This window comes from Sander lucioperca, chromosome 7 (genome assembly GCF_008315115.2).
Source record: "Sander lucioperca isolate FBNREF2018 chromosome 7, SLUC_FBN_1.2, whole genome shotgun sequence".
In the NCBI taxonomy this organism is placed as follows: domain Eukaryota; kingdom Metazoa; phylum Chordata; class Actinopteri; order Perciformes; family Percidae; genus Sander; species Sander lucioperca.
Genome location: NC_050179.1, coordinates 2,411,728 through 2,430,862, shown reverse-complemented (window position 1 = coordinate 2,430,862; position 19,135 = coordinate 2,411,728). Strand labels below are relative to the sequence as shown.

Genomic DNA, 19,135 nt, shown 5'->3' with positions numbered 1-19,135 from the left:
TCCTGCCGCAGCACACAAGTGTCTGCCACAGTTACAACAGTTTTGTTTATTTCAACTGAAAGATTTCTGTCTGTGCGACGTTTGTCACGCTGTCAGCACTATCAAATCTGATCACGAACACACACACAGTCCTAATGAAGCTCTTAATATATGATAACTAAGGATTGTTTTTTTTTTCCCCAAACTTGACTTTTACTGCTGCTCATTCAGTCATGATTATGTAATGTTATATAAAAAAGTACAGAACGTACATTATATACATTAAATACATTATTTGGGCAAAAGACAGCAAAAAGATGTTGAAGGAAGAGATGTAAAAAAAAAAAAAAGTTGCAGCTGAGGAAAAGAATACTTAGACAAGCAGGTGAAAACTGAAAACTTTTTTTGCAAATAAAACATTATAAAGTTTGACTGCCAAATTTTGGAAAACCTTAAGAAACTTAACTGGCGAATGAAACAAAGATGAAACAGGGTTGTTTCATTGTTCTACAAATAAAATCGGACGCCATTGAATGCTTTTTGCAGTATGGTCGACCCCTCACCGGCTGCTGAATGGTGCGGTTGTCCTTGCTGATGTCGTGGACGATGCCGGAGATGCAGAGAGGGCCCGCGAAGCCCAGCAGGTCAGCCAGGAAGCGGAATGTGATGCTGAGAATGAGCGGTCTGCCAAATGCTTTCCTCAAGGCCTGCCAGATCATCTTTGGGCTCTGGGGTGCTGTGCCCTGAGGCCTCTGAGGTACGATAAAAAGAAAGGGGACAGAGGTGGAAATATTGAATACAGTGAGGAGAAATTAACCACATTCGGATGTTGAATGTCATTTGTTGAATACAACTAATCGGCAGTGACTGAGTAACAATTTGGCTACTTTAAAAGGATTTGTATTCTTAACATATAAATTAAAAATATAGGCCACCATCTATCAGTGACATTCACATTGTTCCATTGGTGTAGTGAAGAAGGCTGCTGTTGGAAGACAGGAGTACACTGGTTTGTTATTTCTCTGCACCAAAGTTATACACAGCCATTTCTCTGCGGAGCTCAACTGGCAGCACAACAAAAGAAATTGTCTAGGTTAGACAATACAGCCTGCTAACAGAGCAAGAGAAGGTAATTGCTTGAACATAAAAGCTGAATCGACATCATTAAGTCAAGAGACGCTTCACCACTGCAACAGAAGCCTGCAAAAGGAGGTCAAGTTCAGGGCTTCCACCCTCCCTGCTGCTGCATCATGGGATGTAGTGATTAATGGCAAGTTTCAGTGGTGCTCAGTCAGTCACGTTTAACTGCTCTATAAGTAATGATGCTGGAAAACCATGACGGTGATGCAGAGGATGAGGATTGAACTGCAAGTGAAAGTTTTTTTTAAAAATTACTTCAAATGACAAAAGAAAATCTTAAGTCTTTAAAAATCTTGAGAACAGAATAGATTTTTTTCAAGGCAGACTGGAAGAACTACTGACCAAAATATTTTAACTTCACAAACAGCACAACAGCTTTGGTACTGTGAGTTAGCAATAGTCAGCGGAAAACATCTGGACGGTCACAGTGCAGTAAACACTCCCAGAACATTTTCAGTGTGTGTGTGTGTGTGTGTGTGTGTGTGTGTGTGTTTCTCTGTGAACATGACAAGAACTGTGAGAACCAATGTGACTGTTATGTGTCTCCATCTTTCCATTCAAGCTCATGTGTCACTGTGCACGTCAAACACACACAAACAAACACATCCTTTCTTACTACCTTGGGTTCAAACGAGAAGGAATGAGGACATTTCATTCTCACACACGCAAAGTGAAACTAGCTTCCCATGCAGTGCAGTGCTTTCACCCCCGCAGGGGTCGGGATGTCACCTCGTTCACAGTAGAAAGGGAATGACCCGCCGGCTCCAGGCTCGAGCCCCCCCACCCCACACCTCTCCACTGGGATTTCTATATCTCTCTCATCCCTCGCTCCTGCCAGAAGGAAGTGGGATTGCGTTCACACCGGACGCACATGCGGCAGTGACGAATCTCTGTGACCTTCCAAACACTGGAAAACAACGACCCTGTACAGGAGGCCCTACACCTCTGACCCTTGGCACGTGCTCCAAAAGTGAGACAGAGAGAGAGAGGCAAAAAAGAGGAAGAGAGGAAAGAAGGATAAATAATATGTAATGTGGAAACATCCGCAGTGAATTAATAAAACTGAAAGAACACCGCCTTGGGACGAGAGCAGTGTGGAAAAAAACAGAAGGCAATTCTTTATCAAACATCAACTACATTTTGTATGAATTTTGAGGAGCTGTACTACAAACCTGCCAATGTCTATTTTGCAAAAGAAGAAGGAGAACTGAAAAAATGTCAATATTTTAGGAAGAAGCGTTGTTTGACTTTATTTGTGAATGAGTAAATGCATATAAAAACACTCAGTGGAAAATAATTTTTAAGCCTTTTTTAAATGTGTTGCATAGCATCGCTTTTGTCCAAAGTGACTTAGATTTCATTTCATTTCATCAAACTACCAAGTCCTTCTTATTGTTGTATTAAGTAAAAAGTAAGTAAGTAAAGTTTTATTTCTATAGCACTTTTTAAAACCTAGGTTACAATGTGCTTTACAAAAGATAAAAAAAGGTTAACAGAACAAAAGGCGAGTACAACACAAACATTACAACAGAACAAAATCAGAGCACATTGCTTAGGACAAAAACATTTAGTAAAGATATAGGTCTTCAGCTGAGACCTGAAACACTCAAGAGAGTTTGTTGACCTGAGTCCCAGAGGGAGACTGTTTCACAGCCTGGGACAAACAGTCCCCTCACGTTTTCAGTCTTGTACGAGGTACAACTAGCAGGCCTTGTTCATGAGGTCTTAATAAGTAGTATTGCTGCAGAGTCTTGGACTAATTGTAACCGGTTAAAGGCGTCTTGGCTAGGGCAGGAATGAAGAGCATTACAATAGTCTATGCAGCAGAACTCAAAAGGCATGGATAACCATTTACAGCTGCTGGAAGGACAACATTGGATGTATTTTTGCAATATTGTTCAAGTGAAAGTAGCTGGACTGAATAACTGTCTTGACGTGTTTGTCAAATTTCAGCTGGTAGTCAAAAGTGACGCTGAGGTTTTTGGGAAACCATTTTTCGTTAGTGGAGACCTGATCTGGGGTGAAAATCAGAACTTCAGATTTACTGTGATTTAATTGATTTCTTTTAATTATTGAACAGCATTTATCCACCCACTTGATACAAGCTTAGAGTCGCAGGGGGCTCAAGCATGCAACAGACGAGAGCCAGGGGTAATCCCAAGACAGGGAGTCTATCATCATTTGGAGCTGCCAGTTCACTGAATCTGCATGTCTTTTGACTTCAGGAGGAAACCCACAAAGGGGCAACATGCAAAGAAACATGCACAGAAAGGGCCGAGGTGGCCGGAAGGTCTGAGTGCTTAAGGCATAAAGTGGAGGAGCAGAACCATATTACATTTTTAGAGGTGGAGTTTGTTTTTCCAAATAAAAGAGAACTTGACAAGACTGAGATAGAAAGAAAAAGCTTGAGCATGTATACATGTTCATTTAAGTGTCTATACTATTGACTAATCATTTCTGTGACATGAATACAGTTTAATGGTCACAGATCAGCCACGGATGAGTCATCATAGGACAGAGACAACATTTTTAATGATCACAGCTATATAAACAAAAATGATGTCAGATTCCCAGATCACTTCACGCCCATGACAGACAGCAATTCAACATTACAAACACAAGATTTATTAAGGCAGTTTAACTAACAAATGGGCTAAAAATAAAGTGAAGTAGGGCCAAAGGAGTCAAACAAACTCGCTTGAGCTCTTATATAAATCCTTAAAGTGCTCATATCATGCTTTTTGGCTTTTTCCCTTTCCTTTGTTGTGTTATACATCTTTTTGTGCATGTTATAGGTTTACAAAGTGAAAAAGCCCAAAGTCCACCCCAAAGGGACTTACCATCTCCAACAGAAAACACTGTTCACAAACTGCTCCAAACAGCTCTATTGTAGTCCAGCCTTTACTTCCGTGACGAACTCTCGTCACTTTGTAACACACGTTATAATGCTCGCCTAGCTGCTATCGTGGCACGCCCTCATACTGTGCTTCTGACTGGCTAGTAGTCCTTACCTAGCTACTGCGCATGTGTGACTCCCAAAAAAGATGGAACAGAAGTGAGATGCCTCACTCTGTAGCTAAAACAGAGAGCTCAACACACAGGGTGAAAAGAGGAGCTGCAGCAATGTGCAGTACAACAAAAATATGCTGTTTTTTGAAAATTAAACCACATAAAACTATTCTGGTACAACCTCTAAATACAATTATGAACCTGAAAATCAGCATAATATGAGCACTTTCAATCCTTATTTGCGTCTGAGTGGGAGATCCAAGTTGAGATGAAAATCACCACATTGAGAGAGAGAGAGCGGTTTTCCCGTAATGTGGTTTGCTTGCATAGTTTTTACTTAAAATATGACAGGGACCCTTCAAATGCAGACAATTGCTTTGTTATTTGTGTACAATATTTTTTAACAACTCTTTAGCTTTCTCAGTAGCCTAGGTAATATCACTCCGCTGCTGCTGTAGCCTGTGCTACCAACTACAGGGAACAAAGTATAACTATTGCAATGCGATGCAAGGGTAGTTTTATTTCTAACATTATTCTATCAACAGACATTTACATCGATAGTCTGGCGTTATAATTTATTTGCCTTTGGTGTACTGTGGAGTGGATATGACTGTTTTTAATGGCAGGCTAGCAGATACTGTTGACTTACGCTAGCCTAGCACCAGCAAACTCTGCAACTGGAAGGACTGGATGAAAAGTGTTGAAAACTGTCTCCACTGATAAATAACACACTGGCTAACTTGGAAATAAGGTCTTGTGTTCAAAATTCTGAACCACCCCTTTAACCAAAACTGGAAGTCATGGGAGGAACAGCCCAATATTGTCACTCATTTGGTTGATCCCAGCACTACACCGCAATCCTATGGTTTCCACAAAGAAAAGAAGATTACTAAACCAGGTGCACTAACCTTTTGGTCTTCGAAGGCCTTGCGTAGCTTTATGTAGTTGGTGAGGGCTCGCATGGCAATGGGCAGTTTGCCGATCACTTTGAGGTCGATGGGTCGTCTGTGAGCGGCGGTAATGAAGGTGTTCATCCACCAGTAGGTGGCTTTGGACAACAGGTTGACGAAGGGCTGCAAGAAACGAACACCCAGGTCCTGGAGGTCCTCGGGGGGCTTCACCTCTTTGGGCTCGGCATAACACATGTAGCGCTGTGAGAAAAGGAAGGACAGAGTTTGATTTATGATTGATAAATCATAAATAGATTGTCTGTGTTGTCTGCAGTGGCCTGAAAATCGAGGATGCATGTAAAAACATGCAACCGCTGATTAGACATTCAATGAACCAGAAACATCAGCTCATCTGCGACATCTATGGAGATTATAATTTAATTATAATTTCTCCATACTCATAGGAGAGCTACAACATAATAGATATAAAGGTTGAAAACACTCGTAATATTCGGATTAATCATTGCTGTCGTAAAATGACTTATTTCTACTCTGTATTATTACAGGTTGTCTGATGTTGCTATGGCAATTTAATCTTTGCAAAGCTTCACATTAACATTAACATTTCATATATTCTACTTTCACAAACATTAGACTGAACAGAAGAGAAATCAATGAATAGATGTGGTGCAGCGACATTTAGCTTCACAGTATATTATATGAAGCCAGTGAAACAGTCAGTGCATTCTGTTAAGCCTGATGGAAACTAGGTCAGTGAGTAAGCACAAACACAAATTATATTTATTTAATTATACTGATGGTCTCATAATATTCTGTTTCCATGGTTTTGTTTTAAAATGCGTCAAGATGCAAATAACATTCACCAATTATTTTTTGCAAATTCATGTTTTCTTGTGTATTAATTAGTTTAGTTTGATAGAACTATTGGAAGGATTAGCAGTTTTTGGTGATGGGAGCCAATCATAATATAACCAAGTCAGACAGGTTTATTGAAAATCATGTAGGTAATATTTAATTATAACACTGCATTGACAAAGAAAAACATTTGATCATATAAACAATTGAATTCATACGAAAGAGTTCATTTAAAATGTACTGCTAAATGAACTGAAATGAAATGAAGGGTTGCAGGGCATGATGGGAGAATCTCTTTCACTGCTGTTCACCCAGGGGAGTCAGATTCAATAACAGATGTGTGCTCAGTGCAAAGCCTAACAGACACAATCACCCTTTAAACTGTCTACGTAGAGGAAAAGGGGGAAAAGTGTACACCAGTCTGACATTTTCTCCGTCGTGGTAAAAAGGGTTAGAAGACCAAAAAATGTCAAAAACTGAATAATCAAGGTTTAACACAGCAGCCCCCACCCTGCCGACTTCAAGAGTCAATTCAGAGACCAAGCCACTACACCCCCCTCCCCCTCCTATCTGCTCTCCCTCCTCCAGTGGGGGTCCTACTCCTCCCCCCAAGGACACCATCTTTTATTGCCTTCTTTAGAACAGCAACTCCACCCCCCCCCTCCACTGGTTACCACGACGATGTGCATCACGGCTGAAAAGGTGAGAAGACAGCTGGAAGGAATCAATACAGGGAAAGCTGCAGGCCCTGATGGTCACGTTCTTTGACTTTTCCAGTGCTTTTGACACCATCAGGCAAGTTCTTCTGGGTGACAAACTGACAGAAACTGACCCCCTCGTGTCCTGGGTTGTTGACTACTTGACAGGAAGACCTCAGTATGTGCGCCTGCAACACTGTGTGTCGGAAAGATTAGTCAGCAACACCTGGGCCCTGCATGGGGACCGTACTCTCTCCCTTCCTCTTCACTGTCTACACCACGGACTTCAGCTACCAGTCAGAGTCCTGCCATCTTCAGAAGTTTTCTGATGACTCTGCGGTAGTGGGATGTATCAGTGATGGTGAGGAGGCTCAGTACAGGGCTGTGGTGGAGAACTTTGTCACATGGTGCGAGGACAATTATTTGCAGCTCAATGTGACAAAAACAAGGGAGCTGGTAGTGGACTTTAGAAGGAGGAAGGCACCGGTGACCCCTGTCTCCATCGAAGGTGTCGGTGTGGAAATAGTGGAGGACTACAAATACCTGGGAGTAGTACTTTACAGTAAAGGCCAGAGTCGCCTCTATTTTTTGAGGAGGCTAAGGTCCTTCAACATCTTTCAGAAGATGCTGAGGATGTTTTATGAGTCTGTGGTGGCTAGTGCTCTCCTGTATGCGGTTGCATGCTGGGGCAGCAGGCTGAGAGTGGAAGACACCAACAGACTTAACAAACTAATACAGAAGGCCAGTGATATTGTTGGTGTGGAGTTGGACTCAGTAAAGACAGTGTCAGGGAGGAGGATGCCGTCCAAAGTACACTCCATCCTGGACAACTCTTCCCACCCACTCCACAATACACTGGTCAGTCTGAGGAGCACCTTCAGCGACAGACTCAGACACCTACGATGCGCGACAGGAGGTTGTTCCTGCCTGTGGCCATATAGCTCCTCCCTCTGAGTGTCACATGCTTAGAGATAAAACTGGTCTCACAGCATGCATCCCCACATCACATCTCAATATTCTTGGACAATTATGTCCAATAATTCCTGCAATAGTTATAAGCTACATGAACAAAGGTATTATTTATTTATTCACTTCTGCTACTTGTACTCATACTGTACACTGCAGTACAATGGAATTTGTACAATCCATTAAAACAATCTTTTTTTCTTAAAGATTATTTTTTGGCCATTTTAGGCCTTCATTTATAGGACAGCTGAAGACATGAAAAGGGAGAGAGAAAGAGGGGGAATGACATGCAGCAAAGGGCCACAGGTTGGAGTCGAACCCGCACGCTCTACCAGGTGAGCTACCCAGGCCCCTGAAACAATCTTTTTTTTTTTTTTTTAGATCAATTTTTTATTAATTTTATATTTTTTAACATACAGAGCAGACAAACACAATTGAACAAGAACAAAAACCCTGAAACAATATTTTTAACCTAATTTGACTTATAACCTAATCTCACTTACGTCTACCTAACATTTTTATTTATGTCTTATTGTAGATATGTTACTTATTTACTGTATACACTTACTGACTTGCTCTTTTCTTACTCTTATTTTACCTTGAATGTGACTGTGAGCAACTGCAACTAAATAATTTCCCTGAGATGTTGGGTTGCGATGTTGGGCTGTCGGATCACAACTTTGGTCCAGACTGAAATATCTCAACAATTATTGGATGGATTACTATGACATTTTGTACAGACATTTATGGTTCCCACAGGATGAAGCCAAATGACTGTACTGAACCCCTGACATTTTTATTGAGCACCACCATTAAGTTTTGTTTTTTGGTCAAATATCTCATGAACTATCGAATGGATTGCTATACATTTTGTACAGATATTCATGTCTCCTGCACTATGTATTGCAACATTCACCACTATGGCGCGCACCAACATAAACATTATTTTCCTAACAGCTCAACCTCATGGGATCCAACCTATTTAACTCACCCTAGGCAACTTTACTGATCACTGACGTCTGGACCCATTTGGATTTCAGACTAAAAGAAGAAGAGCTGACTGAAGCTAAAAACAGGCAACAATCACAACTTTACACACTCACCCTTCCCAGGATGACATTGATCTCCACAGCTAGTAGGAGTCCATACAGCAGCACCAGCAGTCCAGTGATGCAGTAGCGTAGCTGCCTGGGGCCGATGCCATGCTCGGTGTACTTGGCAAACTTTATAGTCTTCATGATGAAGGCCAGCACCCAGTAGATCAGCAGGGCTGAGGAGGTTTAGCAGGGATCAGAAAAAGACAGCAAATCACTGGATGAGCCAAAAAAACAAATTCATTCATTCATCACAAAGACATTAGAGCTGGAGTTTAAATTTAATGTTTGGCAGTTTGACTGAAACTGGATTTGTGCAATATGTAGAAGTCTGAGTTACATTTTATATATATATATATATATATATATATATATATATATATATATATATATATATATATATATATATATATATAGCCATGGCTCAATTGATTTGTTTTACAGAGTAATGTTTTCTGTGTAGGCATAATTTAATTTCTTGTTTTAGTCCTTTTAACTATAATGTATGATATATTTTTATTGTTGAGTGCTTTCCTCTTCTAATTCTTTTTTCTTTCCTTTTTTCACCCTCCTCTTCTCCCTTTCCTTATCGCGTCAGATATCAACAGCAACACTTCAGCGATGTGTGTCTAACAGCTTTCAGGGTCAACATCTTTAATCCAGTTAATAGCAGGTAAGTCAATTGTCTTCACTCCATGAAGATGGGATGCAGGAATCATCCACTCAGACTCTTATGCAGAGTTTACTTCTTTAAGATGAAGAGCATCTATACCGTGAACATAATGGCAGCGTGCGTGTCAGTAGTAGAGTCTCTTTAGGAGATTAGTTTCTGTTCATGCAATGATAAACCCAGCAGCGCCTTTACGACTACCCTTAAGAGACTGACTGTGATATGGAGACGCAAAAGCCCAAGGCAGCTCAGTGACGTGACGGGAGTAAAACATTGAGAGCTAAACACAGATGAGTAATGATGCAGAAGAAAAACAACCCAAGAGAAGCAACAGAGTAATCATTACGGGAGTAAACATGGGAGTTTTATGACAAAAACTAACTAACTAACTAACTAACTAAGGTGAAGGGTGATATAGAAATAAAGTGAATTAGTGATAGACCGGTTTTATCGGCCGGCCAATATATTGGGCCGATATTTGCGTTTTTACGTGTATCGGCATCGGCCGATACGTGGCTGCTGCGTTCGCCGATTGTTTTTTCTGGCATTATTTACAGACAGGCGTACATGGGGCTTCCAGCACCATGGCAGTCTTAAATTACAAATCAAGCACTTTATTTCAATGGCTACTTTTCAGGTTTATTGTTTTCTTAAACTATTTAAAATGTGTTGACAAAGGACATTTTGTGATGACCTGATTATATATATAATTTGGGTGATATGAATGTAAGATGACTGCAGAAGTGACACTGATCTGTGTTTTTGTTTATTATTTTTAAAGAAATGGCAGAGCAGATTCCGAAAACAAATCCAGTGGGCAAGGTTTACATTTTTGTGATGTAAATTGAGGGAGCAAAAGCAGTATCGGCTCCAAATATCGGCTCAAGAAAATCGGCAGCCTGTATTGGTCATCGGCTAAGGCTGATGAAAAAAAAATGCATTGGCACTAAACAATCCATATCGGTCGATCCCTAAAGTGAATGGATGCATTTAAAATGTGTGAGATAGGGATTTATGAATAGAGCATGGGTCGACAGCTAAGAATACAGTGAATGTTCTGATGTATCACTTAATAAACATGAAAAACATACTATATTGTTGCTATAAGGATATTTTATTATAGTGTAATAATTCCCACAGGTCATAAATGATTGTGATGAATTTAGTTTTGTTGAAAACATAGAAAACTGTGCAGATCTTTCACCAGAAACTAATTTTCCTAATGAAAAGCGATAATTAATATCAACCCAGAGCAGTACAGTTGCACTAGATGATATTGCCCTCCTTCATTTTCCAATCCTATCTGACTGTAATGAACCATTCATCTGTAAATGGCTGCACTGACTCAGTTTATAATTATAATCAATAACCATCCTGAAGAGCTCATGCAATTGCAATTTCCTATTGTACTAACACTAAAAGAGATGACAAGGGTCATTTTTTTAAGCAATGTGTTCACAAGACTTAATCAAATGATGATGCCCCAAAAAGCTCTGGGCTCTTGTTTGAAACCCTGACTGGGTATTTAGCATTGCTAAAAAAGACTCAACGGTGTTCAGTAAACCCTTCCTCTGTAAATAAATGTAAATGAGAAAGAAAACACGTACATGAATAATAAACAAAGGATAATTGAATTTAAGAATATTGTACCTAATAGTAGTTTGGGGAAGTTGGAGGTCTCGATGTTATGATAGTAGACAATAGAGGTGATGCCAGCCATGAAGGCCAAAGCTGCAGGCATGTATAGGTGCAGGTGGAGGGATTGGCTGAACCTGCAAATAAACATCAAAAAGAGGAGAAAAAAAGATTAGAATAAACACAAAATTACTAAACCAAGTGTCTAAAGCCTAGTCAGCACAGCACTGGAGTCAGTGTGAAAAGCCCAGTGAAGTGGCGAGCAGATGGAGAGCTCTTCACTTGCATGCAGTTACCCGCCTCCAGTCTGCAGAAGGCTGATAAACAGTAATCCTGAGTGTTTACTGGACCCTTTCACATAGACTCACTACATTAAACAACTACAGGATGAATATGTCCCACACAGAGAGAAGAGGATAACAGACAACAAGAAGGTGGGGGATTTCAAGAGAAAAAGTGCAGAGATGGATTCTCTCTTTAGCTGTGTGTCACTTCAAACCTGTAATTGGCACGTCAACTCTAACCTCAGTGAGATAAGGTTTATAAACTGCTGCTGAGTTTGAAGGTAGAGGAGGATTAAACATAATAAAAATGCATGCACAACTTTTTAATTGGAGCACATGTTTAATGGATATACTGTATGTTTGTGTGGTTGGAAAGGCCAAAACACTTACATTTGGCTCTGCTAACTACCCTCAAAATTAGCATTTATGCCAGCCACTGCTTTTAGCAACCATGGAAATAGCAAAAGCTGTAGGCTGCTACCTTGTTCCTGTAATTTAGTCAATTAGTAATTTTGTCGTCGTTTTATCTTTGAAGACATGAGTCATAGACTTCACCGCTGTTTTTTACAGTCTATGGGGTTGACGTCATAGCTTCAGCTAGTTTTTTGCAAGAAAAAAATGCTTAATTTGTGAGCAATCAACACCACTAATCTAAAGGCCTTTTTATGGTTGTGCGTCGAATCGACGGCGTACCCCCGCAGACCCCTCTGCATCTACGCCGGATCTACACCGTAGCCTGACGAGCACCTCTCGAAAAATGTAACTACACGTCGCTCGGCTGTGGCTTGGTAGCGTTGTATTTCCCCTGACTCATTTCCTGGTTCTCCTTCTCCATAAACAACATGAAATTAAGGAGAGGGTTAACTTTTCCTGCTAAAGATTTCCCACCTTGGTCAGAAAACACAGGGGAGACGGTTTGTTTCTCTCACTATGACTCTAGAGTCAGTACTCGCTCCAAAGCTAATCGCCGTCACTCTCTCACTTCTCCCTCACTCTACCATACACTCCCCACACACACACACGCCGGCTCGATGCACACACCAGCACACAAGTATAAACATCAGGCCACTTACGTAGGCTACGGCGAAAGCTCTGCGTGGAGCCTCCGCAGAACCATAAAACGGCCTTAAGTCTTAGCCACAGTGTGATAGACAGTAACGTTAGCATGCTAGCTATTGAATACTAACTAAATTATCAGCTTTTTGTCTTGATTAAAATGTTAAAAAGGAATAATAAAACTAGGTGCTCAACTATCACAAACCAGTACAGAAACAGATATTTATTTAGTGAAGAGTATGGTGGGAAACCTGCTGTAGCATTATAACAAAGGCCTTCATCACAAAAACAGCTTCTTGATGTCTCCTGAATTATGCTAGCATTGCTTTTTCTGTTTTTAGTGTTAGCTTTTAGGCTAATGACGTTTTGGGTAGATATTCGTATATAATGTAGGCTAAATTAATTCAAGTGTAAACTACTAAATATATATATATATATATATATATATATATATATATATATATATATATATATATATATATATATAAATATTTAGTAGTTTATATGTAATATATATATATAATAATATATATAAAAATCACCTGGTAGAGCTTGTGTCCCATGTATAGAGGCTCGGTCCTTGCCGTAGCGCCTGTGGGTTTGATTCCGACCTGCAACCCTTTGCTGCATGTCATTCCCCCTCTTTCTCCCCTTTCAAATCTAAGCTGTCCTGTCAAATAAAGGCCTAAAAATGCCACAAAAAAATCTTTAAAAAAAATGTGTTGTCTGTTTTAAATATATATAATTCTATAATGATAGAAATAGATATAGTGAGGAAAATAAGTATTTGAACACCCTGCTATTTTGCAAGTTCTCCCACTTAGAAATCATGGAGGGGTCTGAAATTGTCATCGTAGGTGCATGTCCACTGTGAGAGACATAATCTAAAAAAAAAATCCAGAAATCACAATATATGATTTTTTAACTATTTATTTGTATGATACAACTGCAAATAAGTATTTGAACACCTGTCTATCAGCTAGAATTCTGACCCTCAAAGACCTGTTAGTCTGCCTTTAAAATGTCCACCTCCACTCCATTTATTATCCTAAATTAGATGCACCTGTTTGAGGTCGTTAGCTGCATAAAGACACCTGTCCACCCCATACAATCAGTAAGAATCCAACTACTAACATGGCCAAGACCAAAGAGCTGTCCAAAGACACTAGAGACAAAATTGTACACCTCCACAAGGCTGGAAAGGGCTACGAGGAAATTGCCAAGCAGCTTGGTGAAAAAAGGTCCACTGTTGGAGCAATCATTAGAAAATGGAAGAAGCTAAACATGACTGTCAATCTCCCCCGGACTGGGGCTCCATGCAAGATCTCACCTCGTGGGGTCTCAATGATCCTAAGAAAGGTGAGAAATCAGCCCAGAACTACACGGGAGGAGCTGGTCAATGACCTGAAAAGAGCTGGGACCACCGTTTCCAAGGTTACTGTTGGTAATACACTAAGGCGTCATGGTTTGAAATCATGCATGGCACAGAAGGTTCCCCTGCTTAAACCAGCACATGTCAAGGCCCGTCTTAAGTTTGCCAATGACCATTTGGATGATCCAGAGGAGTCATGGGAGAAAGTCATGTGGTCAGATGAGACCAAAATAGAACTTTTTGGTCATAATTCCACTAACCATGTTTGGAGGAAGAAGAATGAGTACCATCCCAAGAACACCATCCCTACTGTGAAGCATGGGGGTGGTAGCATCATGCTTTGGGGGTGTTTTTCTGCACATGGGACAGGGCGACTGCACTGTATTAAGGAGAGGATGACCGGGGCCATGTATTGCGAGATTTTGGGGAACAACCTCCTTCCCTCAGTTAGAGCATTGAAGATGGGTCGAGGCTGGGTCTTCCAACATGACAATGACCCGAAGCACACAGCCAGGATAACCAAGGAGTGGCTCTGTAAGAAGCATATCAAGGTTCTGGCGTGGCCTAGCCAGTCTCCAGACCTAAACCCAATAGAGAATCTTTGGAGGGAGCTCAAACTCTGTGTTTCTCAGCGACAGCCCAGAAACCTGACTGATCTAGAGAAGATCTGTGTGGAGGAGTGGGCCAAAATCCCTCCTGCAGTGTGTGCAAACCTGGTGAAAAACTACAGGAAACGTTTGACCTCTGTAATTGCGAACAAAGGCTACTGTACCAAATATTAACATTGATTTTCTCAGGTGTTCAAATACTTATTTGCAGCTGTATCATACAAATAAATAGTTAAAAAATTATACATTGTGATTTCTGGATTTTTTTTTTTTAGATTATGTCTCTCACAGTGGACATGCACCTACGATGACAATTTCAGACCCCTCCATGATTTCTAAGTGGGAGAACTTGCAAAATAGCAGGGTGTTCAAATACTTATTTTCCTTACATATTTAAAACAGCAGTGTAAATATTTGCTGCAGGCTATTAGATTATTTATGAGGGACTCACGTAGCTGATTAGTCCTGTTTGAAAGTGGGTTATCTGAAGAGCATGCAGTATCCTCTAGTGAGTCATTATTGAGCAATTGATATATGAGGATGAAGATGATGAATAGCTAAGTGTTAATTGCAGTTAATGGTATTCACCTGCCATACCAGGTGTAAATAGACTTCATTAGATTGGCGTGAATCCGCAATAGGCCTACTCAGGGGAACCACTGTCACACAACAATGAAGCAGACTTCCTCCAAATAACACCAAATAAAACTAATTATTATAAAATGCTATACACAAAACATGTAAGGATCAGTAAATGAGTAAATAAAAATAATTGGAATAATTATTGTTCAAAACTAAGTCATCAGTGTCCAGAATTCATGACAAAAACATCACTTACACTTGGAGGTTAGATTATATAGTATATTGTTAGATAGTGTGTCAAACATACCCATCAGAGAAAATGCCCTCTGCAATCTCACAGATGAGGATGAAGAGCAGGACAAAGGTGAGGAGCCAGCGCAGGTTGTGACCAGGAAAGTGAAGCCAGGTGCTGTGGTGGATGTGGACCTTTGAACTTTGGCTGCCCCAGCCTAAATCAGGTGACAGGAAATGTATGATGTTCTTTTTTTTAAAGCATCATGGTGTCTCACTTTAATTACAGAGCCAATGGCAGTAAAATAAAAGAGGGACTTATAAAAACATTAGCAGACAGTCAGAAAATGTAAAGATAGTTTAAAATGGCAAAAGTTGTTTTTTTCTTGGCTTCATACAGTGAGCTGTACATTTGCACTCAATTGACTTAGTGTTTTCTACTCCCAGTGTAACCTTTAACATCATTAGGTACTTGACAAAGTGCTCTATTCGAGTCCAAGATCACTTTCATTACATCGCTTGAATCTGCTTGGCAGGTAAAGCCAATGAGAGTGGCCAGATGGCTGCTGGCATAAGACCCTCAAGTCAATTATTTTTCTCTTATTGTGTGTCTACAGCTTATCTTATCCTTTGTCCCTTCACTTTGCTAGATGCTGTCTCAACTCAGACTATAATATAACATTGATTCAGTCATCAAAGTGCAATTTATGTCAATAATGCGAGTCACTGCGGCCATCTCTGCTGGTCAAATTATGTTAATGGATGGTTGGCACATTAGCTGTTGGACAGTTTATCTCTCTGAAAAGTGTTGGCACAGGCTGGTAATCACACACATACACACACACACACACACACACACACACACACACACACACACACACTGCGTTCCAATGTCAGGCAAACTTTTCTCATGTGTAACACAAAATCTATATATTAACGAATTTTGTTAGTTTTTATTCTAACTGAGGTTAGACCTGAAATGATTAGTCAATCGACAGAAAATTAAATCAGCAACTATTTTGATAATCAATTAAGTGTTTCAGTCATTTTTTTAGCAAAAATGCCAAGATTTCATTGGTTCCAGCTTCTCACATGTGAAGATTTGATGATTTTATTTGTCTTTTGTGATATTAAATGAATAATGTTTGGGTTCTGGATTGCTGGTTGGACTTGAATGTGTCAACTTGTACAGGCTGTATAATTAAATGATTATCCTAATTGAAAACTAATCAACAGATTAACTGATAATGAAAATAATTGTTAGTTGCAGCCCTAACTGAGGTCCAATAACCCTGCTCTCTGACTGCTGATATCTTATTAAGGTGTTGTGGTGTATGTTTCCACAGCTTCCTCCTACACCTCGATGTGACTATAGCTGAACTCTAGAGCCAGCACTCTAACGAGCAACACAAGCTGCAGGGTAGAATGGAGCACAGAATATACTGGTATATAAAAGTGGACAAAAAAAACATTCACACCCCTGAGGTTAGTCCTTCCTGTTAGTGGAAGCAGTACAGCTCTAGGTGACGGAGCAGAGAGAGGAATCATTGCAGCTTCCAACTAGGTTCTCTTGGAGGGTTATCCTCTAACCACTCACACTGCCTTTTAGTGAGTGTTTCATTAGGGGGGTGTTTGTAAAAACAAATACAGCAAAAGTAATGCCAATCAGCTTTTTGTGAGGAGCTACTGGCAGCTACCTGTGTGGTTTGGTTGTGTGTGACAACACATACAACTGTTTGTTCAAAACAACAATGGCTACTCCTAAAGAGGTTAGCGTAGATGCCACAATAGCATTAGTTATACCAGAACTGGAAAGTATTTATTAATTAAAGGAGAGCAAAGAACGACACTGAAGGCTTTTCTCAATGGAAAGATGTTTTTGCTCTTCCCCCGACTGTCTTTGGCAAGAGTTTGATAGACAGATGGTTTATTCAATCACCTGCCAGGTATTTTTTTGCCCTTTTTTAAAACAGTTTCCAATGATGGCTTCCCAGAGGATTCTTTGTTACAAACCATATGGAACATCTGTTTACTCTAGGGTGCCCTTCCAGTGGAGAAAAGGTGATACATTTTACTACATTGTACTGTACAATTGTATGAGATGAATAAATAATGTTTCTTCTTTTTCTTCTATAGGCTGCCCTACATGCTAGAACTTAATGCGCGCTGGGGCTGCGAGGCTGACGGGTATTGGGCAAATTGAAATTTTGCCATGATTACGGTGCTGAATGAAAAGATAAGGAAACACCAGCATTGTTATAATTCATGCTGAGGGGAACATGATGGTCTGGTCCCAAATTTTATCTCAATACATACAGTTGTTGAGATATTTCAGTCTGGACCAAAGTGGGGGACAGACCGTCCAACAGATTGACAGATGGACCTCTAGCATGGCTAAAATAAAGTTGTCATCTAACAACACATTATATAGTGATAGAAACTACACTGAGATTTGAAGTATGGGAAAGTATCACACACAAATCACAAATAAACAAAACTTTGGAAATGTGGTAATACATGAAAGCATGTGTGCATCCAATTCGAAGACAAACAAAATGGAATACACTGGGAGTGTAATGTGTAAATATAATAACCGGTAGATAGACTGTATGCCCAATTAATAACAGGAACGTAGAGCCACTCTCAAACCAGTTGTGTGAAGTAACAAAGTGTTGTCCTACTTGAAAAAAAAGGTGCACATGGTATGCACATAAACTCACGTGAGAGGGCAGAGGATGAACATGCCAGAGCATGTGTGGCTGTAGCAGCGATGCAGAGCTAGTCTGATACACGCCGATGGCGACACTAATGGAATGGCCAGCAGCCGGGAAGGTGAGCAGAAGAGTAGAAACTTAAAGCCAGCATGGTGGCATTTGATTGCCTCTGTTCACTACATTCATTTACTTGCAGCTGAAGAAATATGTCCTTACTTCCTACCATAGGCTACTCAAGAGACTCATGTTTCTATCGCTGGCAATGAGACAGCTAATACCTACAAAGAGGGCGTTTTAACACAGGGAATGAAATATCGACTGTGTAGTGTATAGACACTATAATGAAAGTAAATAATTTACACATTATTATTTCTGTGTGTGTGTGTGTGTGTGTGTGTGTGTGTGTGTGTGTGTGTGTGTGTGTGTGTTTGTTTTACTATATTCGTGGGGTCCAAAAACCGGGGAATACAGTATACTTGTGGGGTCTGCACAACCTTGTGGGGCCCACAATGCTGGACCCCACAAGTTTAAAGGGCTGTTTGAGGGTTAAGACTTGGTTTTAGGAATAGGGTTAGAATTAGGTTATGGTTAGGGTGAGGGTAAGGGTTAAGGTTAGGCATTTAGTTGTGATGGTTAAGGTTAGGGTAAGGGGCTAGGGAATGCATTATGTCAATGACGGCTCCCCACAAAGCTAGTGAAACAAATATGTGTGTATGTGTGTGTGCGTGAAAATGTGCGAAAAGGCTGAGGTTCTCACCTCCCAGCGACACTCACCGATGAAGAGAATGGGGAAGGTGATGAAGAGGAGGAAAACATGTGGCACCACATTTAGCGCATCCAGAAAACAGCCGTTGTTTAGAACCCCTCCGTCGACGTTGTAGGCCACCGAGTTATTCTCGTTCCCACAGAACGCCAAGGACATGGTGGAACCGGGACTCTGCAGGGAACCGGCCGGAGGAAGAGCAGGAGGAGGAGGAGAAGCAAAGGACCAGAGACACAGGAGAGACAGAGGTATTTTAAATAGAGGCTCTCAGAGCATGTCTTCTTTTCAAAGGGGACACTGATGGGCGTCTTTAATAGATAAATAGCGACCTCCTTTCTGCTCCCTCTGGAATCAAACTCCCAAATATCAGATCCAATGAAAGAGAGGAGTCAGAGGGAGAGAGGGAAGGAGGGAGATGGGGATAAGAAGCAGTCACAGTCCAGTGCAGCAGCGGCTCTCTCTTCTCTCCGGCAGACTAAGCTGCTTTCCCGGCCATGCTGGTGAGAAACATCTGCATGCTGTCTGCCCGCAGTCCTCAGACATCCTCTAAAACCGAAGCTTCACTTGG

General features: G+C 40.7%; 1 protein-coding gene across 6 annotated transcripts in view; it reads right to left on the bottom strand.

The window, feature by feature from the left end:
- The window catches only part of abcc8 (ATP-binding cassette, sub-family C (CFTR/MRP), member 8), a 67,118-nt gene that overhangs the window by 44,442 nt on the left and 3,541 nt on the right, over positions 1–19,135 (bottom strand). For 4 of the 6 annotated variants that reach the window (XM_036003187.1, XM_031282736.2, XM_036003188.1 and 1 more), the window contains exons 2-7: positions 18,579–18,741; positions 15,167–15,308; positions 10,973–11,094; positions 8,662–8,828; positions 5,037–5,279; positions 543–731 (exon numbers count right to left, since the gene is read on the bottom strand). In XM_036003187.1, coding sequence (XP_035859080.1) covers positions 543–731; positions 5,037–5,279; positions 8,662–8,828; positions 10,973–11,094; positions 15,167–15,308; positions 18,579–18,741 — 1,026 coding nt within the window. Of the gene's footprint in view, positions 1–542; positions 732–5,036; positions 5,280–8,661; positions 8,829–10,972; positions 11,095–15,166; positions 15,309–17,810; positions 17,892–18,561; positions 18,742–19,135 lie in introns of those variants that run through there. The other 2 variants (XM_036003189.1, XM_036003190.1) reach the window with 2 other exon arrangements.